The sequence below is a fragment of the Panulirus ornatus genome, chromosome 9 (assembly GCF_036320965.1).
Source record: "Panulirus ornatus isolate Po-2019 chromosome 9, ASM3632096v1, whole genome shotgun sequence".
Lineage (NCBI taxonomy): Eukaryota > Metazoa > Arthropoda > Malacostraca > Decapoda > Palinuridae > Panulirus > Panulirus ornatus.
The window spans coordinates 4531731-4556314 of record NC_092232.1 but is presented as its reverse complement, the minus strand read 5'-3'; the positions used below and the strand labels follow the sequence as shown (position 1 = coordinate 4556314).

The 24584-nt window shown below is 50.5% G+C and overlaps 1 protein-coding gene across 5 annotated transcripts in view; it reads left to right on the top strand.

Annotated features, from left to right (window-relative positions):
* Positions 1-24584, top strand: part of sff (sugar-free frosting) — a 337418-nt gene that overhangs the window by 280631 nt on the left and 32203 nt on the right. For all 5 annotated transcript variants that reach the window (XM_071664557.1, XM_071664558.1, XM_071664562.1 and 2 more), the window contains 2 exons: positions 12105-12245; positions 23608-23758. In XM_071664557.1, coding sequence (XP_071520658.1) covers positions 12105-12245; positions 23608-23758 — 292 coding nt within the window. The remainder of the gene's footprint in view (positions 1-12104; positions 12246-23607; positions 23759-24584) is intronic.

Sequence of the window (24584 nt, the reverse complement as noted above, 5' to 3'; positions counted from 1 at the left end):
CGTCTCCCCCCACAGTGGTGGTACCTGGTGTTGGAGAGGCAGGTAGGTCGTCTCCTCCCACAATGATGGTACCTGGTGTTGGAGAGGCGAGTCGTCTCCCCCCACAGTGGTGGTACCTGGTGTTGGGGAGGCCGGTAGGTCGTCTCCTCCCACAATGATGGTACCTGGTGTTGGAGAGGCGGGTCGTCTCCTCCCACGGTGATGGGGAGAGGAGGTTCTTCTACCACAACCCTCCCATGGTAGCACCTGCATGTCACCTGTAGAGGAAGTACCTGTCCCAGGTGCTCACCTGCAGGTGGTGTGCGCGCCGCCTCCCAACGTTCTACAGACGCCACGGATGTTGGTGGGGCGGGTGGTGAACAGCCCTAGGGCTCCGAAGGCTCGACCTCCGTCAGGCAGGTTCTACGGGCCGTCGCATCCTGGTTACTTACCCCCATCATGACGATGATGAGCCGCCGCCGGGTGGTCAGAGAGCCGCCAGGTCTCCTCCCTTCCTAGAGTCAGCACGGAGAGAGAGAGAGAGAGAGAGAGAGAGAGAGAGAGAGAGAGAGAGAGAGAGAGAGAGAGAGAGAGAGAGAGACCAGGTGGCGGTGTCCTCGTTAATACCATATCCTCAACCCAGTAGCTGGGTTTTGTCCCCCCCCCCCCCCCCCTTCCCTCACAGCAGCTTTATCCCCCGCCCCCCCGCCAGCCACCCACCCACCAACCCTTCGTGGGACTGGAGGTCCCATAATGAACGGAGACGCAGGCGACTGATCCCAGATAATGAGCTTCCAGCCTCACAGCCGTGGCGGCGGCGTCCGTGGATTTACTCAGACACACACACACACACACGAGTCTCGTCCCTGGGTATAAGAAGTTCGACAAGAGTCACACACACACACACACACACACAACCACACACACACACACACACACACACACACACACACACTCGACGCAGCCGGCGAGGTCGTCACCTCCTGCGTGGTTCTTCAGCACGCCCGTCGTGGCTTTGGCGACACGTGCAGCAGCTGCTGCCGGAGGGGGAAGCCTGGCTGTAGGTGGTGATGCCTGGCTGAAGGTGGGGATGCCTGGCTGTAGGTGGTGATGCCTGGCTGTAGGTGGTGATGCCTGGCTGTAGGTGGTGATGCCTGGCTGTAGGTGGTGATGCCTGGCTGTAGGTGGGGATGCCTGGCTGTAGGTGGGGATGCCTGGCTGTAGGTGGTGATGCCTGGCTGAGGGTGGGGATGCCTGGCTGTAGGTGGTGATGCCTGGCTGTAGGTGGTGATGCCTGGCTGTAGGTGGTGATGCCTGGCTGTAGGTGGTGATGCCTGGCTGTAGGTGGGGATGCCTGGCTGTAGGTGGTGATGCCTGGCTGAGGGTGGGGATGCCTGGCTGTAGGTGGTGATGCCTGGCTGTAGGTGGTGATGCCTGGCTGTAGGTGGTGATGCCTGGCTGTAGGTGGTGATGCCTGGCTGTAGGTGGGGATGCCTGGCTGTAGGTGGGGATGCCTGGCTGTAGGTGGTGATGCCTGGCTGAGGGTGGGGATGCCTGGCTGAAGGTGGGGATGCCTGGCTGTAGGTGGTGATGCCTGGCTGTAGGTGGTGATGCCTGGCTGTAGGTGGTGATGCCTGGCTGTAGGTGGGGATGCCTGGCTGTAGGTGGGGATGCCTGGCTGTAGGTGGGGATGCCTGGCTGCAAATTGTACTCCGCCTCAGTAGACTTGAAACACTTGCACAAAATCGTGCTCGCCTCCTTGCCCGAGACACGTCCGGTGCTCTATCAACACCATCTCGGCGGCCACCGTCTCACGTGTGTGGTTTTCGCTGGTTCTCTTGGAGCAAAGGAAGGAAGGAGGGAGGGAAGGGCGGGTGGGAGGTGAGAAGAAATCGACTGCTTCACACTGTGTCATTCCAATCTTCGTCCGTAATGTTGTTGGCCGATGTAGTTACGCGTTCAGTAATGTGTGTGCGTATGTGACTGCGCCCGAAATACATCATGTTTAGTCGTTCTCTGTACACAGCTGTTGGTACCTAGCCAGGTGGAACTGTAGGCCTTTGAGCATAGATAGATATAGATAGATAGATGGATAGATAGCTAGATGGATAGATAGATATCTGTCTGCCTCGCTGTCTCGATGAGCGACGGCACTGGATGCGTCCTCGTCCCCCTGCACCTCGTCTGTGAGCTGGACGAGTACGCCTGGAGATGTGTGTTCGCTGGCTGGAGGAGCACATCGACACCCGCAGTTCCCTCCTGTGTGTGTGTGTGTGTGTGAGTATGTGTGTGTGTGTGTGAAGGACAACGGTGGTACAACTGAATTCAGACAGCAACAGAGCACTGGGTCCGAGCGAGGCAGTTTGTGGTAGTGGGAAAGAACGGGAAGTCATTGATTGATGTGAAGGAGTTCAATAAAAAAAAAGATAGCTTTGGATGTTTCTGAGAGAGGAAGACCTGGAAACGTATCGTACAGCTGGGGAGGTGCAAATAACGTTTGTCGTGGATTTGAGGTGAAAAACGTTGATCAAGTCAGTGCTGAAACGTGTTTATGGTATTACTTTCAGCTACTCCAACTGGTAGACGTCTCCTTGAGTCAACAGTTCTGGTGAAGAAAGGGTACTTCGCCTCTTTTGAGGTATGACGTTTTGCCTACGAGTTTATATCCATAACTACGAGTGATATCACTCGACTCAATCCTCAAGTAGCTTGTGAGATCGAGATTATCCGAACCTTTAATGATATCGAATACTTGGATTAGATCACCTCTTGACTCTCTCTTGTCTAAGCTAAATAGGTTCAGTTTATTGTGGTCTTATAGGAGTTGTTTCTCAGTCCGGGTACCATCTTGGTAGCTCGCCTCTGTGCTGTCTTCTTTCTGTCTGTGTCTTGCCTCAAGTAAGGTGACCAGAACCGAACACGATGTTCCAGATGGGTCGTGAGGTGTAGATAGTGAGTATAGTTTCCTGAGACAGAAATTCGAAGGCCCCCTGCCTATGAATCCAAGAATTTTATTCGCCTTATTTTTTTTTACTGCTTCTGTGAAGTGTTTACTTGGCTCTAGATCAACAGAGGTTATCACACTCATATCCTCTCACAAATTTACTTTTTGTAGCCGAGTAGAATCCATATTATAGTTTGATTTATCATTTTACAGCCGATATGTAAAACTTTGCACTTACCAACATCACGATTCATTCGTCACGTATTAGCCCAGCCCATTAATTTGTCTGTGTCTTTCTGAAGTTGCAGACCTTCAGTTTCTGTTGTTGATCTATTTCCCAACATTGGATCATCCGCGAGTTTAGATGCCTTACGATGCAGCCCACGATCAGCATCATTGACGTATACGAGAAAGAGAACCGGTCCCAAGACTGATCCCAGTGGCACTCCACTTGTTACGTACGACCATTCTGAGGCTTGACCATCAGTCACCACTCTGTGCTTACGACCAGTTAACCAATTTCTCAACCATCGAAGTACAACAGTGTAATGACGTCTTCATCGATCTGTGTGTGTGTGTGTGTGTGTGTGTGGGAGTTGTTGTGGGGTTGGAGTTGCATGATTCGTGTGGCACGTTTGTTGCATGTGGACCGACAAGGTCAGTATTACGTCGTGGTGTTGTTGCTGACCATCATCCACACTCTGATGACGAGGGAGAGTCATCAACCAATTGATCCCTTGAGCATCGACCGTTGTTGTCCTGGCCTTAGACTTGATCCTGAAGGGTATGGTCAAAAGTCACGGCTCCTCCTAGGCCGGAGTTCGTACTCGTCGTGCTCAAAAGAGTCGTATGGTCGTGCTCGAGTCGTACCGTCGTGCTCAAGGGTCGCGCCGTCGTGCTCAAGGGTCGTGCCGTCGTGCTCAAGGGTCGCACCGTCGTGCTCAAGGGTCGTGCCGTCGTGCTCGAGGGTCGCACCGTCGCGCTCAAGGGTCGCACCGTCGTGCTCAAGGGTCGTGCCGTCGTGCTCAAGGGTCGTGCCGTCGTGCTCAAGGGTCGCACCGTCGTGCTCAAGGGTCGCGCCGTCGTGCTCAAGGGTTGCGCCGTCGTGCTAAGCGTAGCCCTGTCGTTCTCAAGCAGATAGAAAACGAGTTTTCCCTCAACGCGACTTTGCTGTGCCGAACACGACCTCTCCCGTGTGAACGACGTCCCTCAGCGTCACTCCTCCGCTTGGCATCATTAACACAGGGACACTGTGATGTCACCACTCGCACTTGGTAAGAAATTACGTGTATGTTGAGGCGGCGGCCTCGATACTCCAGCGCCTTCGTCAGGAAGGTCTCGAGGAGGAGGTGACTGGACGTGAGGGCAAGGAGGATCTCGCAAGACATCCAGGAGGCGCAGGAGCTTCGTCACATACATTCCATGAAGAAGGATTGTTCAGAGGTGCGAGATCGAGGCCGTTCCAGGCAAGCACGGTGTTCCAGGTGGTTCACAGTGTTCCAGATGGTTCACAGTGTTTCCAGATGGCTCACAGTGTTCAGATGGTTCACAGTGTTTCCAGATGGCTCACAGTGTTCCAGGTGGTTCACAGCGTTGCAGAAGGTCTAAATGTGTTCCTGTATTTTTGTTCCAGATGGTTCACAGTGTTGCAGATATTCCATATTATTCCAGATGGTTCACAGTGTTGCAAGTGGTCCAAAAGTGTCCCAGTGTTTTGTTCCAAATTGTCTAAACTGCTCCAGATGGTTTGTTCCATATGGTTCACAGTGTTCCAGATGGCCGAGAATATCCCATATGTTTTCTCCCAGATGGTCCTCAGTGTCCTAAGCTGCTCACAGTGTCCCGGGACGGCCACAGTGTCCCAGGCTGCTCACAGTGTCCCGGGACGGCCACAGTGTCCCAGGCTGCTCACAGTGTCCCAGGACGGCCACAGTGTCCCAGGCTGCTCACAGTGTCCCAGGACGGCCACAGTGTCCCAGGCTGCTCACAGTGTCCCAGGACGGCCACAGTGTCCCAGGCTGCTCACAGTGTCCCAGGACGGCCACAGTGTCCCAGGCTGCTCACAGTGTCCCGGGACGGCCACAGTGTCCCAGGCTGCTCACAGTGTCCCAGGACGGCCACAGTGTCCCAGGCTGCTCACAGTGTCCCAGGACGGCCACAGTGTCCCAGGCTGGTCACAGTGTCCCGGGACGGCCACAGTGTCCCAGGCTGCTCACAGTGTCCCGGGAGGGCCACAGTGTCCCAGGCCACCCACCGGCCTCACGCCAGAGGGCAGTCCTATCCGGAGGTCGTCCTCCCACGTCAGGCCAGTTGAGTGACCTTGACCCGCGGCAGCCGGACTCCGAGGCTGACCTTTGCCGTACCACAAGAAAAATAACGAGGAGGGACCGGCGTGGCCAGAGGTGATCCACGCCAGGTGGAGGAGAAGGCGTGGTGCGTGGAGGAGAAAGGCCTGGTAGGTGGAGTAGAGAGGCGTGGTCGGTGGAAGAGAGAGGTAGTGGTGGGTGGAGGAGAAAGGCGTGGTGGGTGGAAGAGAGGGGCGTGACGGGTGGAAGACGTGGCGGGTAGAAGAGAGAGACATGGTGGGTGGAAGAGAGGAGCGTGGTGGGTGGAAGAGAAGGCGTGATGGTTGGAGGAGAAAGGAGTGGTGGGTGGAAGAGATAGGCGTAGTGGGTTGAGGAGAGAGGCGTGATAGGTAGAAGAGAGGGGCGTGGTTAGTGGAAGAGAAGGCGTGGTAGGTGAAGGAGAAGGCGTAGCGGGTGAGGAGAGAAGGCGTGGTGGATGGCAGAGAAGGTGTGGTGGGTGGAAGAGAAGGCGTGGTGTGTGGAGGATAGGGCGTGGTGTTTGAAAGGGAGGGAGGGAGGGAGTCTTGCATGAAAGACAGATACCAGAAGAGCTGATGGTCCGTGGCGAGAATTGTCTGCTGGAGGACAGAAACCGTAGCTTTAAATTCTCACTCTGTGTAAGATGGAGGGACGAGAGTGGATGCAGGAGGTGCTCCCTCCCAGCCACTACGTGAGGGCCGACGTTCCCCATCGCTCCCCTCCAGCAGCACATCAGCCGATGGGGAGGTAGCCAGCCGCTGAGGAGAAGAACCACGAGCGCAGTATGGCGGTGGTATACTGGCCAGGGAATTTTATAGGGAAGGATGAATAGAAAACGCAGTCTGGTTCTGGTTTCGTCAACGGGATGATCTGGGAGGGAGGATAAGGAGGATTGATTCAGAAAAGATAAATAAGTTGAAATATTTACATATTATATTATCCTCCTTGAACATGCTTATTTACATATTGCTGTAATTAAAGTAATTGTCTTGATGTGGCTTGAATGTGAAGATAGTCTTCACCTTGACGACAACAACAACAACAACAGCAACAACAACAGCAACAACAACAACAACAACAACAACAACAACAACAACAGCAACAACTGAGGCACGTTGTTGTATAGCTTGTGTTATGTTGGCAAGTTTTCAGTCATTTGGCACCGTTACCCTTCTTGTAGCAATTTGGTGAATATCATGTAAATGGAGGAGAGTGCTCCTTGTCTGCTCATTTCTCACCGAAATATTCTTTGTAGAAATATCGTCAGGTTTGAGATATTCGGGTTGGGTCTTATTATCTGAAGTGCCATTTCCAATAGAAAACGAGCCTTGTCTTCACGCTCCTCATGTATCTAGGATAAGAATGTATTGTTCTTTTGGACATTATGAGCAATTCTCTTCCCACAATGTCTTGTACTGATTTCAATTTTCGTTCTACAGTCTGTGGATTGTTGCTTAATTTGGATCTCTTGTTTATATATTTCTATATAAACCTAATTCAGCTTTAAATTTCTTCGTTCATTTAGCTTTGCATTTCCATTTTTTTTTTTTAATATTTCTACTTTGCCTTTAGGCAATTTCTTATCTTTCAAGAAGTATATTTTTCTTTTTATTTATCTATTTTTATCCTCTTCCGCCACATCTCGGCTGAGCACGTAAAAGCTATATTCAGCTTACGTTAACAGCCAGCTTACGTTAACAGCATTCCGGCGCATTTTGAACTCCAGTTTGCTCATCTGAAAATTTGCTATCAGCATCTCATTATCATCTAAAAGCAAAATTGGAAATTTACCGCCAGGCTTTATGAGAGTGTGGTCACTTTCACCTAACTTTTCCCACCGACGATCTCACACAAAAATCCAATGAAATCTCTATGTGTGTGTGTGTGTGTGTGTGAATACCACTTAGTCTAATACATTGTTTCCTCTCATTGGGTCATGGATCATTTGAGGTGCAATGCAGTCGTCCATTAAATGATTAGTCTGGCTTCCCTCGTTCTCACTTGATAAGAAAACCCAGTTTTATGCTACAGTTGTTATAAGAAAAAAAAACTTTCTTTCAGTCGTTGCCTTATTACGTTACATGAATAGCTGTAATGTCATTGTCTTCGCGTTGTTTAAGGGGGTGGGGGTATGTACTGTTCTTACTGACCTGTATGTAACTCACTCCTGCTAAATACCTGTCCAGTTATCTTTTCTCACCTTGCCCAACCATACCGTTCTAGCCCTCATCAGCTCCTCCCAAACACCGGTAATACTCAGAGAAAAACACCAGAAATGAAATGTATAAACGACAGCAGTAACGGGGACAGTAGAAGGCTAGTGTGCAACAGCGGGGAGTCAGTGATAGCTTGAAAAAAATAAGCTTAGCGGAATTACATTTTTTGTCAAGTTGAATTCCTTTTTATTTAGACAACCCACAGTCGCTGGCCAATCAGGACTCTATTGTCTGTCTTCCTCATGTAAACCATCCTACACATCCCTTTAATCCTCCTCGCTCCTCCCTCCTACAGATAAAAACCATTGACGCTTGTACATGACATCCAACTTGCTACATTACACGACAGATCCTACACTGAACGTAGGTGCTGTAGTACCGCTACCACAACCATCATGGTGGGTGGGGAGGAGGGCGTGGTGGCCGAGTAAGACAGAGTGGATCTGTCTGTCTGTTCCGGTACACCAGGGACACGCCTGTGAATGGACGTGCACACACTCTTACAGCCAGGAGCAGTGCCAGGCTGCACGGTGTAGGGAGAGAGGCTGGGGTGTTGCGTGAGGCTCTTTAACTGGGCTCAGAGAGGCGTAATAGGGTACAGGAGGGATACAGTGTAGAATAGGGAGATACAGTGGGGTGAGGGAGGGACAGTAGGGTACAGGGAGGGTGGCAGTGAGGTACAGGGAGGGTGGTAGGAGGCACAGGGAGGATATGATTTGGCACAGGATGGGACAGTGGGATACAGAGAGAGGCATTGGGTTATAGGGAGAGACACTGGGGGTACAGGGAGATATTTTTTGGTACAAGGAAAGACAGAGGAGTACAGGGAGGAACGGTTGGGTACAGAGAGGGCTCATTGGGTTACAGGGAGAGACACTGGGGTCAAAGGGAGATAGTTTGCGGTACAAGGAGGGAGACAGTGGGGTACAGAGAGGAACAGTTGGGTAGAGGAAGCTTCATAACGTCTGGAGGCGGAGTGCGGTCAGGTCATCACCCACTCTGGGTACGGTACCTCAGGGCCGGCATGACTGGGTGCCAGGCAGGCTGCCCCTCTCTCTCTCTCTCTCTCTCTGGACCCGTCGGGTGCTGCCACGGAGCCTCTGAGTGGCGCTGCTGGACATGGCCTCAGAGCCGTGCAGGAGGCTTGAACACGTCCGTCCACCCTCCCTGCCTCTGTCGTCCCCTTCACCTGTTTGTCTCAAGAAATTACGAGTTCCCTCCTTGGGTCTCCTTGATCCACCTGCAAGAGGCGGCTGGAACGGAGGACGCACGCCCGCCTCCCTGCCCTCCCTCCCTCCTGGCACATCTTCCAGTAAGCTGAAGAAATACCCCAGTTGTTCTTCCCCTCTTGTGCTGCATGGCAGTTTGAAGAAAGAACATGATGGTCTACATCTGGGGGCCAGACAAACCGCTCTGCTGCGAGGATTTCCGCACAGTTCCGGCCATATGTTATTATTTACATTTCCAGTGTTGTGTCCAGCTATGAGCAGTCTTAAGACCCTCTGCCCTGTGACCTTAACCTGGGTCAGTGTATATATGTATGGGTCAGTTGTAAGTTATTACTTACACACACACACACACACACACACACACACACACACACACACACACACACACACACATATATATATATATATATATATATATATATATACGTTGGTGTATATATGATATGTAGGTAGTCAGACACTGGCTCTCTCTCACCTGTCTCTCTCCCATCCTTCATCGCCCCCTGCATCACACCTCTCTTTGGGTTCCTGTCTCTCTCATCTTCTCGCATTGTGGTATTCATTCCTTGCCCCTCCTCCCTCAACCATGGAGCCTCACCTTTATCTGCCTTAGCCTACTCTCTCTCTCTCTCTCTCTCTCTCTCTCTCTCTCTCTCTCTCTCTCTCTCTCTCTCTCTCTCTCTCTCTCTCTCTCTCTCCTCGTCATGTGTCTACATTGCCGTCTGGAACTTTATATTTCTTCCTTCCCCTCCTCCCACACTGCCCTACTTCGTCCTCTCCGCCCACACTGCCCTTCGTCCCCTCCTGCCACACTGCCCTACGTCCTCTCCTCCCACACTGCCCTACGTCCTCTCCTCCCACACTGCCCTACGTCCCCTCCTCCCACACTGCCCTACGTCCTCTCCTCCCACACTGTCCTGCTTCATCCCCTCCTCCCACACACCCATGAGTCCATCTCGTGTCGTCAGTATCCTCGTTTGTGTGTGTGTGTGTGTGTGTGTGTGTGTGTGTCTGTGTGTCTGTGTGTGTGTCTGTGTGTGTGTGGTGTGCGTCAGTCCTCCCACGATGGTGACATCGGCCTCGCCTCAAGTCCCCTGATAGCTAGTTCTCAGAACTCGTAGCCTCCTCCTCCTCCGCCTCCGCCTCGTCCCGCGGTAGCTCGTGCCCTCAGCTCCAGGACTCCCTCCTGATCCCTCCCACTCCCTCCACGTCACTGGCCTGATGACGTCAGCGTACACGCTGAGACGGAAGACAGATCTGATGATCTACGACGAGTTTACCTGCTTGGAGGAGCACAGTGATAGCGTCCCAGGTTCCTGCTCCGCCACACGGCAGGAGGCGAGGTAGCGCCACAGCAGAGGGGGGTCGCCTTGCCCAGGGCCTTCCTGGTCGCTGGGGCGGAGGAGAGGCATCCAAGGAGTGAGGGAGGCGGTGTGGCGTCAGGGGTGAGGGAGCCGCTTCCCCTCATCCGGCGTCTCAAGCCGCAGGATCATTACATATTTGCGCTTGGTCTCCCAGGCGCTCGTGAGGCCGGGATTAACACCGCCCTCCTCCTCCTCCCCCCGGAGCAACACTCCCCAAAGCAAAGCCGGTGTCCACCTGCATCCCTCCCTCCCCACCTCTCCCAGGCTGCAGGAAGTGCATGTTTTTGTTGTTGTTGTTGTTCCTACTGCTGCTGCTACAGCTGTTGATCCTGCTGCTGCTGCTGCTACAGCTGTTGATCCTGCTGCTCCTGCTGCTACCACAGCTGTTGATCCTGCTGCTACAGCTGTTGATCCTGCTGCTCCTGCTGCTACCACAGCTGTTGATCCTGCTGCTACAGCTGTTGATCCTGCTGCTCCTGCTGCTACAGCTGTTTTTGCTGCTGCTGCTGCTGCTGGAGGATGATCGGGCTTACCGACGCGGACGTTCCAACGCGGACCCGATGCTGATAGCATTAAGACCTGCCCAGTGAAGCCACTGTTGCGTGTCCAGACCGGGACATATGATGCTGAAGCCTTCAGGGCGACTGTGACCAGCGCGCCAAATGCAAAGTTCGGGAAAACGAGCGTCAAGAATATATAGACCATACGTAGCTATGATATAGGAAATAAATGATAGATTTAGATGAGTTTGGTCTCATTTTGAGGGCATTTTGGTCTCAGGTGATACGAAAGGTAAAGGAATATTTATTATAATTAGTACGCATAAAAGTAAGTAATACTGATAATAATAATGATAATGATAATGATAGTAAAGATAATGAAAATGATGATAATAATGATGATTACGGAGACAATTATGATAACCAAACAGACAAGTTATCACGTACATACCTGATCATTATAGGATGTGTGTGAACAGCATTACAAGATAACTGTCACTCATTGTATTTGCTGGTGTTCACTTGCTTGTGTGGTGAGGAATGTCGTTCAGTCAAACCCCAGCAGCTCGTCGTCAGGAGATGCCTCCTCCCCTTCAGGAGATATCTCTTCGTCGGCAGCTCGTCGTCAGGAGATGCCTCTTCGTCGGCAGCTCGTCGTCAGCAGATGCCTCGTCGTCGGCAGCTCGTCGTCAGCAGATGCCTCGTCGTCGGCAGCTCGTCGTCAGGAGATGCCTCTTCGTCGGCAGCTCGTCGTCAGGAGATGCCACTTCCTCGACCACTGCACCCGCGTGTCGTCGCCAGTAAACGTTTGTAGGGCGACCAGATCCACCGGCGTCTGGTCATCTCTGGTTGGCACGCGAGTCAGCGATGCCCCACAGGTTCAGCGTCCCTCTCAGGTTACAGCTGAATGGGTCGCATGGTCGATCTGGTCGATCACCCGCCCTAAACCCATTGAAACCTTCGGTACGACAGTGACGAGCCAGCCAGAGAGCCAGCCATACCAGTGCGGTACCGTCCGGTAGATAGAGGGAGAGGCCAGGAGACGCACAGACACGGAGCTGAGGGAGGGGAGGTGATCCTGCCACGGGTGACCGACTGGCTGTGGTGGAGCGAGTGCTGTACGATGGGTCGCCGGTATCGCACTGCCGATTTGACCAGGGTATAACAAAGTCTCTCTCTCTCTCTCTCTCTCTCTCTCTCTCTCTCTCTCTCTCTCTCTCTCTCTCTCTCTCTCTCTCTCTCTCTCTTGTATGCGCTTTTCCAGGCTTTAGGGGCAGGGCGGCAGATGACACCGTGCTCCTGCAGCTTAAGGAGTAAGGAGGCGAAGGTAACGCCCTACTGCTGAGGGCACGGGAGATGATGGAAGAGTTAGTTTAGTGCTCCTGTAAGTGCGGTAACAGAGCGAGTCTATGGAACAAGGTATTAACTCTGTGCTCCTGTAGGTGTGGTAACAGAGGAAGTCTATGGAACAGGGGTTAACTCTCTGCTCCTGTAGGTGTGGTAACAGTGGGAGTCTGTGGAACAGGGGTTAAGTCTGTGCTCTTGCAGGTACCTGGTGCTGGAACACGTCTCTGGAGGGGAACTCTTCGACTACCTCGTCAAGAAGGGCAGACTAACACCGAAGGAGGCGCGGAGATTCTTCAGACAAATTATATCGGCCTTAGATTTCTGTCATAGTCATTCAATATGGTGAGTACAGCCGGCGTGTGGCGCCTCGACCACTCTCACTGTGGCCCGGGTGTGATTACTGTATGATTACTGTTTATGATTACTGTTTACCATTATTTTTATGATCACTGTTTATGGTTAATGCTTGTGATTACTGTTTATGATTACTGTTTATTATTGCTGTTTATGATTACTGTTTATGATTACTGTTTACCATTATTTTTATGATTACTGTTTACCATTATTTTTATGATCACTGTTTATGGTTAATGCTTGTGATTACTGTTTATGATTACTGTTTATTATTGCTGTTTATGATTACTGTTTATGATTACTGTTTATGATTACTGTTTATGGGTACTGTTTGTGATTACTGTTTATGACTACTATTTGTGCGATTACTGTTTATGTTATACTGTTTATTATTACCGTTTGCGTGTTACTGTTTGTGTGTTACGGTGAGAGAGTTTGACATTCGTGTTGCCCCCGTCCCTTAACCTTACATATATATATATATATATATATATATATATATATATATATATATATATATATATATATATATATATATATATATATATATATGTACCATGTCTTTACTCTTGTGTATACAAAGACACACACACACACACACACACACACACACACACCAGCTTAATCCAGGTGCCCATTTATCGAGCAGCCTCGAAAGGAGGATCAACACCTGGGTTGGGTGTCGACCGAGTGTCACGCATAGCATTCAAACCCCCTTCGGATCCGACCCCGCGCTGGCCCATGCTTCACATATGGCCAGTAACTCTCTCTTGCGCAGTACGTTGCTTGAACGAGGAGCAGCCCTCTGCTGTTAAGGTTTGACTGTTGACCACTCATATCGAGGTCGACCTTGAGTGGGATCTTCTCTGCGATGCGTCACATGTCGTATGGAAGACGTTCACTCCGTAGGAATTACGCCTCGCGATGTCTTTCGTTCAGGAACCACCACACACGACAGGTCATCAGTCTTGTGCACTCACGAATGATCACATTATACAACACTTGATTCAGCAGGCGTGTGGTGACGCCACACACGAACATCAGTAACACTTGAGCGCAACGGTGCGATCCCTTGAGCACAACGGTATGACTCCTTGAGCACGACGGTAAGATCCTTGGGGACGACGGTACGACCCTTGAGCACGACGGTAAGATCCTTGGGGACGACGGTACGACCCTTGAGCACGACGGTACGATCCTTGAGCACGACGGTATGACTCCTTGAGCACGACGGTAAGGTCCTTGGGGACGACGGTACGACCCTTGAGCACGACGGTACGATCCTTGAGCACGACGGTACGACCCTTGAGCACGATGGTACGACCCTCTCAGAACGACTGCATACGACGCTTCACCTCTGAAGTTACGACCCCCTGGATATGACGACGCGACCTTTGACCTATTCCCTCTGAAGGTTAGGCCAAATGTTGCGCCGTCATACCCAGGGCTTTGAACGTCGTACTCAAGGGATTAAACGCGATAGAATCCGGTGAGTTCCATGTTCCACAATGGCTCAGTACAGAGAGCATAATTGTGTCAGGCATATCCGTTCTTGGCTGTCATGCGATGACCCCTTTATTTTTCTTTTTAGACAGTTATCTTTCCTATATATATATATATATATATATATATATATATATATATATATATATATATATATATATATATATATACATATATTTTTTTTTTTTTTTTTTTTTGCTTTGTCGCTGTCTCCCGCGTTTGCGAGGTAGCGCAAGGAAACAGACGAAAGAAATGGCCCAACCCACCCCCATACACATGTATATACATACGTCCACACACGCAAATATACATACCTACACAGCTTTCCATGGTTTACCCCAGACGCTTCACATGCCCTGATTCAATCCACTGACAGCACGTCAACCCCGGTATACCACATCGCTCCAATTCACTCTATTCCTTGCCCTCCTTTCACCCTCCTGCATGTTCAGGCCCCGATCACACAAAATCTTTTTCACTCCATCTTTCCACCTCCAATTTGGTCTCCCTCTTCTCCTCGTTCCCTCCACCTCCGACACATATATCCTCTTGGTCAATCTTTCCTCACTCATTCTCTCCATGTGCCCAAACCATTTCAAAACACCCTCTTCTGCTCTCTCAACCACGCTCTTTTTATTTCCACACATCTCTCTTACCCTTACGTTACTTACTCGATCAAACCACCTCACACCACACATTGTCCTCAAACATCTCATTTCCAGCACATCCATCCTCCTGCGCACAACTCTATCCATAGCCCACGCCTCGCAACCATACAACATTGTTGGAGCCACTATTCCTTCAAACATACCCATTTTTGCTTTCCGAGATAATGCTCTCGACTTCCACACATTCTTCAAGGCTCCCAGAATTTTCGCCCCCTCCCCCACCCTATGATCCACTTCCGCTTCCATGGTTCCATCCGCTGCCAGATCCACTCCCAGATATCTAAAACACTTCACTTCCTTCAGTTTTTCTCCATTCAAACTCACCTCCCAATTGACTTGACCCTCAACCCTACTGTACCTAATAACCTTGCTCTTATTCACATATATATATATATATATATATATATATATATATATATATATATATATATATATATATATATATATATATATATATATATATCTTGAAACTCCCAAAAGTTTTATGGTCCTGCGGCTCTGAGTATTGCAAGTGTGTACAGACTTTCGTATGCTTTTGGGTGAGGGTGGGGGAGGTCTCAAGAAGGCTCAGTGTATCTGACGTTGGGTCGCTGCCACACACACACACACACACACACACACACACACACACACACACACACACACACACACACAGAGCAAAAATAATGGGTACGAGTGAATGGTGGTGGGAGAGGAGGAGTGGGAGGGGCGGGCTTGGAAAGCGTCATCACCAGAGATGCGGAAGTTCTGACAACTTGAGTCGTCTCTCTGGTTCCTTCACCGGAGGGAGACACAGGAAAACCCACGTTTGATTCCAGAAAACTTTAGCAAAAGGGAATTGGCATCTCTCCTTCCTTCATCAATTCATGGATCCTTCTTTGGCTTAGATCTTTCTAGAATTTCCATCTCTGGTTTCCAGGCATTGCCGTTGTCAAAGATCAAGAAGTTTTTTTTTTTTATTTATTCTCATCGCATTTTCCTACTTGGATATTCTTTTCTTATCTTCCTACGTGAAGTCGATGGCCTCCTGCATCTTCCAGTGTTCCAAGTGTCCGCTTCGTGGGTCCTAGAAACTACTGTCGCATAAGCAGACCCCACCCGTCCGTTCGTCGTAAACCTGGAAACTTGTAGACAGAGGTCGGCAGACCTCCAGCTTATACGATCCAGAGACATCCGCGAGTTAATCCAGGAAATCCTTGGAAACTCCCACGTCAGCAGTTTCCAGATCTCCAACTTCTGGAAGTAGCAGTTCTCACGTCCACACATCCATAAACTCAAGTCTTTTTTTTTTCTATTTAGATGAATTAAGTGACTCTTGTATCTAGATTTCTTTTTCTCTTTCCATGGACGTGATGATTCTTGTCTTAGATTTAGAAATTGAATTCTCACGACCCGTAAAGGTAATTCCATATCTAATTCTGGAAAGCCCAGTGTTTTCTTCCGGGGTCTGTGAACCTCTCGCTTTCTTAATCTAAAACTTCCAGCCGACTTTTGAGAGGAGTGGAGACCCTCCTCTCGCCTCGAGCCTGAGAACAGACTTCTGAGAACCAGGGCCTCCCAATCCTTAGGCCTGAAAGAAGCTCTCTCTCTCTCTCTCTCTCTCTCTCTCTCTCTCTCTCTCTCTCTCTCTCTCTCTCTCTCTCTCTCTCTCTCTCTCTCTCTCTCGTCTGAAGTCTGCTGCAAACTTCAAAAGTTGTAGCCATGAAAACTCCTCTCTCTCTCTCTCTCTCTCTCTCTCTCTCTCTCTCTCTCTCTCTCTCTCTCTCTCTCTCTCTCTCTCTCTCTCTCTCTGTCCTGGATCTTCAGAGAGACACCGCTCTGATAAGCCTGGAACTCTGATTGCTTTTAGGATCTTGGCCGCCATAGCTTCCAGGAAAAGATGGATATCTGGAAATTCTTACTGAGAGACTTGGGGACTCCGACTTCTAAGGCCTGGAATTCCGATTCTGAGACCTGGAGACTCCGACTTCTAAGGCCTGGAATTCCGATTCTGAGACCTGGAAACTCCGACTTCTAAGGCCTGGAATTCCGATTCTGAGACCTGGAAACTCCGACTTCCAAAGGCCAGGGATTCCGACGCTGACAACTGGAAACTCACACTTGTTGAGGCCTGATGGAAACACCTAGCCGGAAGGAACGCACGGCAGGTATTCCAGTACCTCTGCCTGCGTTCCGGGAAGGCCCGACGCCGCGACACGCGTAAGGCACCTCGCCCGCTCAGTACTTCCTTCCATGACCGACTGACGGAGGTGACTCTGATTATCATACAGGTGCCTCTGTATATCAAGGAACGAGGCGAATAAGGTTATGAATTACTGCTTGAACGAGGTCAGAAGACAAACATCCCAGAAGCGTATGTTTTGGGTAACTGCTCCAAACAAAGTGGCTCAGTGAGACGAGACACAGCCGCCTTACCCACAAGGCTCATATAGTGCTCAGGATATGTGACACTAGCGAACACTGCTATACTCTAGCGGTCAACATTTCACCTAATCTTGTCCTTTATTTTGTCATTACTTGGCCGTAGTTCAGCCAATGGTCATAAGATCTGACAGAAAGAATTATTTTGGCATGTTCTACACTGTGATTGTATCAGATTTGGGATATGGCTATTATTTGTGGGTTATTTAGTGGTTACGGTCCACTGCAGAAGACTGAAGTCTTTTCTGTCTTATTTTTGAACATTACTCGGTCATATTTCAACGTTCAGAAAACGTAGTACGAATGTTACACTCCAACATCTACCACATAATGGCACTGAGGGATTTGTGAGTTGACCATTTCTAGCCTTTAGTGGGGTCAGAGGTCACCACCAGCACCTAGTGTGTCCCCTCTGTAGCTTTAGTGGGGTCAAAGGTCACCACCGGCATCTAGTGTGTCCCTCTGTAGCTTTAGTGGGGTCAAAGGTCACCACCGGCACCTAGTGTGTCCCTCTGTAGCTTTAGTGGGGTCAAAGGTCACCACCAGCACCTAGTGTGTCCCTCTGTAGCTTTCGTGCACTCTTGAACATTCTCTGTTCACCTGTGTTTACTAAACATGTTCCAGTCATGGACCATCTCAGAGTAGGAGATAAAAACATTATTAAGAAGGTAATCATGGTGACTCAGTCGTGTGTAGACTGGAGTCTAAAAGTAAAGCAGAGGAGGGAAGACATACGAGGGAAGGAAGGAAGAACGCATCATAGTGGTCAGTCCTCTTTGATTTAGTCTCTCTCTCTCTCTCTCTCTCTCTCTCTCTCTCTCTCTCTCTCTCTCTCTCTCTCTCTCTCTCTCTCTCTCTCTCTCTCTCTCTCTCTCTCTCTCTCTCGTAGAATCCCACATGTGTGTGTGTGTGTGTGTGTGTGTGTGTGTGTGTGTGTCTGTGTTTGTGTGTGTACACTGGGACTCCCACATGTGTGTGTGTGTGTGTGTGTGTGTCTGTGTGTCTGTGTTTGTGTGTGTACACTGGGACTCCCACATGTGTGTGTGTGTGTGTGTGTGTGTGTGTGTGTGTGTGTGTGTGAGACCGTGGGAGAGGGAGGGAGAGGTGTAGGGTGTTGTACACTGCGCTGGAGTGAGCCAGGCAACACATCTTGTGTTCGTAGGTGTTGCAGGGAGACGATAGATTATCATCCGTGTGTATAATGCATGGAATAAGATGACGGTCAGAATAATGATAATGATGTAGCCAGCTGGCGCTCCCATGATGATAATGATAATGTAGCCAGCTGGCGCTCCCATGAGGAACTGCTACGAACGCGAGTGTGTGGTCGTTGGAGACGCAGGCGAAATGAATGAAAAGCACGGACGAAGACACACGCGGAGGCAACACTCGTCAAAATAGAATATAATGATAACAAAGATGATACTAATGATAATGATAATTATGATGATAATGATAATGGTAATAATGATAATGATAATGGTAATGATGATAATACTTCTCATAATATTGATAGCTAATGATAATGATAATGATAATTATGATGATAATGTTGGTAATGATAATAATACTTCTCATAATATTGATAATGATGATAATGATAATTATAATGACAGTACAGTAATGATAATTATGATAGTTATGATAACCATACTGATGATGATCATTATAAATGTATTGATAATGATGGTATTCATAGTGATGATACTAATAATGATAACAATAATGATAACAATAATGATAATGATAAATGACTTATAACTGTAAATCTATAAGAGACGAGAGACACAAATAACCCGGGGACGTTAGACAAACACAGTACCACCACACCCGCAAGGCCCCCTGAGGTGAGGGGGTTCGAACCCCAGCCCCAGGGGTGGGGAATGTGTGGCCGGCTCGCCCTCACAACAGCAGCGCCACCTGTCCCTCCCTCCCTCCAGATGCACAGGAAGGCATCCCTCTACACTAACTCCAAAGATATATGTATATCATCACGGCAACGTTAACGACAAGACCTCTCCCCCCTTCCCTTCCCCCCTCCCTCCAGCCGTAAGGAGAAGGGAAGGTGGGGGGAGGTTAAATCTCTCTCTCTCTCTCTCTCTCTCTCTCTCTCTCTCTCTCTCTCTCTCTCTCTCTCTCCCACAAGGAATCGAGAGGGTTTTCGTTGGTGTGTGTGTGTGGGGGGGGGGGGGGTTCCCTGACATTCCCCCCTCCCCCCATCCTCTCCTCCCCTCCCCCCCTCATCCCTCACTAGACCTTAAGGGGATTCGAATTTTCTTCAAGGGTCCGAGTTTGGGGTTTTGATTGAGACCCTAGGCTATGTGCGCCTCCCTGGCTGGCTGGCTGGCCTAGCTGGCTGGCTGGCTGGCCTGGCTGGCTGGCTCGCTGACCTGGCTGGCTCGCTGGCTGGCTGGCTGGTTGGTTGGCTGGTTAGCTGGCTGGCCTGGCTGGCTGGCTGGCTGGCTGGCTGGCTCGCCGGCTGGCTGGCTGGCTGGCCTGGCTGCCTGGCTGGCTGCCTGGCTGGTTGGCTTGCTGGCTGACCTGGCTGGCTGACCTGGCTGGCTGGCTGACCTGGCTGGCTGGCTGGCTGGCTGGCTGGCTGACCTGGCTGGCTCCCCCCAAACGGTGGCGTCTGGGGAAGGAGGAGGGGGGGGGAAGGGAGGGAATCTGTTTTTTTATTTTTCTTTTTTTTTTTTCTTTTTTTTTCGTCAGTGTGGCGGAGTTATGAAGGTCAGGGGGGAGGTTAGTCCTCTTTTTAAGCTGGACGTGTTTGGCGGAGCCACAGACGAAAGGGGAAGATGTTGGGTGTGTTCAGTCTGGCTTTAGGGGTTAAGTGGGACGTGTTGTGGGACGGACCAGGGCGTCAGCAAGTGTCAGGAGGACAGGTGAGAAGCTTCGGGGTCAGCAGTGACGTCAGCGGGTTTCGGGAGAACGGGTTTAGGACGCGGGTCCCCGCAACACAGCTGATAAACGCCGTCCACGCAACACAGCTGATGAACGCAGTCCACGCAACACAGCTCATGAACGCGGTCCCCGCAACACAGCTCATGACCGCCTTCCATGCAACACAGCTAATGAAAGCGGTCCCCGCAACACAGATAAGGCCACTCCGTGCCACAGCTGAACATGAGGCTCCAGTCGCCACAGCGTGGGAGAAGGAGGGTGGCTGGAGGAGGAGGAGGAGGATGGGGGAAGGTTTGCTGGAACTCCTCCAGAAATCGTCATTCCAGGGACGGAAGCTGGAACCCCCCCCCCCCCCCCCCCCATGGTTGAGGTAGAGAGCCACTCCCTACGTCCAACTTGTAGTTGATGTTTACCATTTGCGTGGGTGTCGCAACTTGGCCCTGATGCAGAGAGGATGCGACGCCTGTGTAATGATAGGGTCGTCAGGGATAAGCCCTTAGGGACGAATACACACAGGGCGGAGGCACTGAGAGGTGGGTGTAAGACCCCAGAGATGATCCCCTGAGGACGCTGATGCTGTAGTTTCAATATAAGACCCCAGAGACGGAACCCCAGGGGGCACTGATGCTGTAGTGTCAGTGTAAGACCCCAGAGATGAACTCCTGGGGGCGCTGATGCTGTAGTGTCAGTGTAAGACCCCAGAGATGAACTCCTGGGGGCGCTGATGCTGTAGTGTCAGTGTAAGACCCCAGAAATGAACCCCAATGGCCGCTGATGCTGTAATGTCAGTGTAAGACCCCAGAGACGAACCCCAGGGGGCGCTGATGCTGTAATGTCAGTGTAAGACCCCAGAGATAAACCCCTGGGGGCGCTGATGCTGTAATGTCAGTGTAAGACCCCAGAGACGAACCCCAGGGGGCGCTGATGCTGTTGTGTCAGTGTAAGACCCCAGAGATGAACCCCAGGGGACGCTGATGCTGTAGTGTCAGTGTAAGACCCCAGAGACGAACCCCCCTGGGGATGCAGGTGCCATAATGTCTGTATAAGACCCCCAGAGATGTACGGAGTGTGGAGGGTTGAGGTGGTCTTCCCTGCCTCTAATACTGTACGGGGTGTCTGTACGGGGTGTCGATACTCTCACGTTAACTTTTCTAATAAACCCACAAGTTTGCTGGTGTTGTGGACGCGTGTGAGTCGCCGAGGTCGTAATGACGTCTCTTTATGTTCAGAGCAAGATGTCTGGCTCTGGCCACGAAGGAAACCACACACACACACACACACACACACACACACACACACACACACACACACACGCGCGCGCGCGCGCGCTCCCTAACCTTGATATAGTGCGCCGTAAACACCGCAGCTAACCTGCAGCAGGCAAGCCCTCCATACTAACTCGAGGGGCTGGCTACCTTGACCGCTCCAAATGCCCCCTCCTAAGCCCGCTGATGCCCACGTCGCCCTTGTATACCACATCGACCAAGGTGATTCTTCTGTCGATGCACGTCCCTCGCCCTCCTGAATGCTCAGGCTCGATTCCTGTAGCGTCCTTCACTCCATCCTTCCATCTCCCTCACGGTCGATCTCCACCTCCTCCTCCTCCTCCTTCTCCTTCTCCTCGTCCCTCCCACATCTGGCACACAGACTTCTTCTTCAAGTCCCTTTTTCCCGCTCATCTTCTCCGTATGTCTGGACCATTTCCTCTCACCCTGGTCGGTCCTCTCATTGATGACTGCTCCTGACACCACACCTCTGTCTTACACTGTCATTCCCTCCACGATCTCGTCCCCTCACGCCGCGTATCACCCTCGAGCATATAATTCCCAACTCGTTCATCGTCTTACTTTCTTTCATATTCAGCGCCCAAGACCCACACGATATGGGTTCGTACAACATCATCTGGATTACTGTACCTTCAGATATTCCTGTCTGTGTCCTCACTGACACTGAACTCCTTCCCCAAATGTACCTTAATGCATCTAAGGACCCTAGCTTCCTCTCTCATCCCACGACTCACTTTAACTGTTATTATTCTACTCGCTGTCGCATCCACTCCCAGCTACGTAAAGCACTCTACCACCTCATGGCCCTCCACGTACGAGCTTAACTTTCTGCCATCCAGTCTTCCCAACCTGCAGCACCTTATCAACATACTTTGGTTCACATTTACCCCGAACTTGCCTCTTTTTTTTCCCGTATACTCTCCCAAGCTCTGTCACTTCGATCTTTTCTGAAGCCTGCCACCAGAGCTGTGTCATCTGCAAACAGCACCTCCCGTGCCTCCCCACCCCTTACATGAAGTAGGCTGCCCCCCCCCCCCCCTCTCTCTCTCTCTCTCTCTCTCTCTCTCTCTCTCTCTCTCTCTCTCTCTCTCTCTCTCTCTCTCTCTCTCTCTCTCTCTCTCTCTCTCTCTCTCTCTCTCTCAACACCCTTGCATCTGCCTCCCTCACCACCGCCCTTGAACAGATCAAACAGCCATGGTAGCATCTCACACTCTACATGGAGAGACCCACCCTCGCCAAAAACCATTCACTCTTCTCCCATCCGACTTGCACAGCAACTTTACTCCCCCAGTAAACACTTCTGGCTTTGCTTATTCACCTTTCCATTTTACCTCATACCTGCGTTGCAACTCTCTCAAGGCGTCTGTGTCGCCTTCATCACATACTTTAAGGATATGTAATCCAACCTGAAATTATTTTTGTTTTTCTTTTATTACTTCGCTTAGAAATTTGATTCACAAAAAAAAAAAAAAAAACGAGCAGTGAGAGAGTCATATTAATACAGGAGAAGCTCGTCAAACACATCACTCGGTAGTTCTCCTCGAGGTGATCATCTTGCCTCTCCTCTCCCCCCATACACGCCTCCTTCGTGCCTCTCATCCCCTCCCCAGTCCGTCCATCTCTGCAGGAATCCGCCAGAACTTCCGCTGATATACCAAACTCCTGCAGTTTGTTGTGCTCGGCGAAGTCAGAGGAGGAGGACGACAACTCCTTCTTCTTCCTCTAGTGGTCGTATTTCTTTCGAAGGGGCGTCCTACAGACGCCTTGGAGGAGTAGTGAGGTAGCGGGGAGGTGACAGGTATACCAATCTTAATCCGCGCTTCTAAATTACGTCACCCAAGTACGTCAGTCGGTGAGGGATCGTAGACAAACACCCTACGTTCATTGGGTCAGATACGTGTAATACTGCAGGAGAGGAGGAAGGAGAGGGGGAAATTAATTCTCATATTAAGGTCTCTGGGAGGGAGTCCAAGTGGAGGCTGGAGTGGGCTGCGGGTTGGAGGGGAAATAACATTTCTTTTTAAAAAGGAAGTTGTGAGGTCTCATCCGTAGGGCATCATTACCGGAGTAGCCGTCGCGAACAGATCAATACACCAACACTCATTAGACCCCTTGAGCACGTTGGCACGACCCCCTTCGGGTATGATGGCCTTTGGACCTTAGACCTAAAAGCCTTTAAGTGTTCGGGTTTTTTTTCTATTTAAGGACATGTCATCATACCCATGGATTGTACCTCCTCGCTCAAGGGGCTTGGACATAAAAGAGCTTCGTGTCTCCTACGACTCTCACAGTTCTGACCCTGTGGTCCACAAGCACTGGACGACGATCACCTTAGGTCCCCGAGGCTCCATTTCCAGGTCTGGCTCCTGGATATCCAGACATTCCTCTCTTACCTTCCTGGAACACTTGTGGAAGACCCATCCGGCTGACTGTGTCCTTCTCACCCTCTTTTTGACATATCTAACTTTAATATCCATTAACTAACTTTAACTTCTAGTTTATAGCTTTACTTGACGAAGGTGTGTGTGTTTGTGTGTCTCTCTATCTCTCTCTTTCTGACCCTCACAGCCACCGCGACCTGAAACCAGAGAACCTCCTGCTGGACGAGAAGAACAGCATCAGGATCGCGGACTTCGGCATGGCGTCGCTCCAGCCGGAGGGCTCCATGTTGGAGACGTCCTGCGGCTCCCCGCACTACGCCTGCCCGGAGGTCATCAGGGTGAGTGATAACTGTTGTATTAGGGGGAGATGAGCCCCCTACACCAGGAGGGAAGGTCATAAGGGTGAGTGGTGACTGTTGTGTGGGGGAAAGATGACCCCTCCCACCACACCAGACCCAAGGAAGATGGACTCCCTCAACTACTCATTGTTTTCACACATATTTCCCCTCACATTTCCCTCCCTCATCCCTTACCCTCATCCACCTCCTCATCTCACCCACGCCTTCACGTAGCTCTTGCGCCCCTATATGTTGAAGGGTCGTTTGTATGTATGTGTGAGTGCCTGTCTGTCTGTCCGTCCGTCCGTCTGTCTGTCTGTCTGTCTGTCTGTCTGTCTGTGTGAAAAGGTACAAATATTGAAGGAATCCTGTAATTTACTAAACATTTTTAAAAAACCGTAATTATTTTTTCAGAATTCCTTGTCCTGATATTTGTTAAACGAAAGCGAGTATATATGCTTCAACACGAAACAAAGTCATATGTAACTGGATGATCTTTATATAGCACTGACCACCCCACACACGTGACGCAGAGGGTTGAACGTGGGTGGAGGAAGGTGCCAGTCCTCCCTGATCGTATATACCGACACTGGAGGAGTTTTAATGCCTAGGAAGAAACGCAAATTATACTGAGGGCACAAGGCTATTCAGCGGTGTACTGAAATACGCCAGAAGCCGTTGCGTTCGTGTGGGGGGGGGGGGGGGGGGTGTATACGCAGGTAGAATCACCCCCCCCCCCCCCCCTGAGGTAGACGGTAGACTACAAGAGCATGATAACTGTCTACGCTATTGGATGAGGCCCCTCAACAACCCAACCCCACCTCTC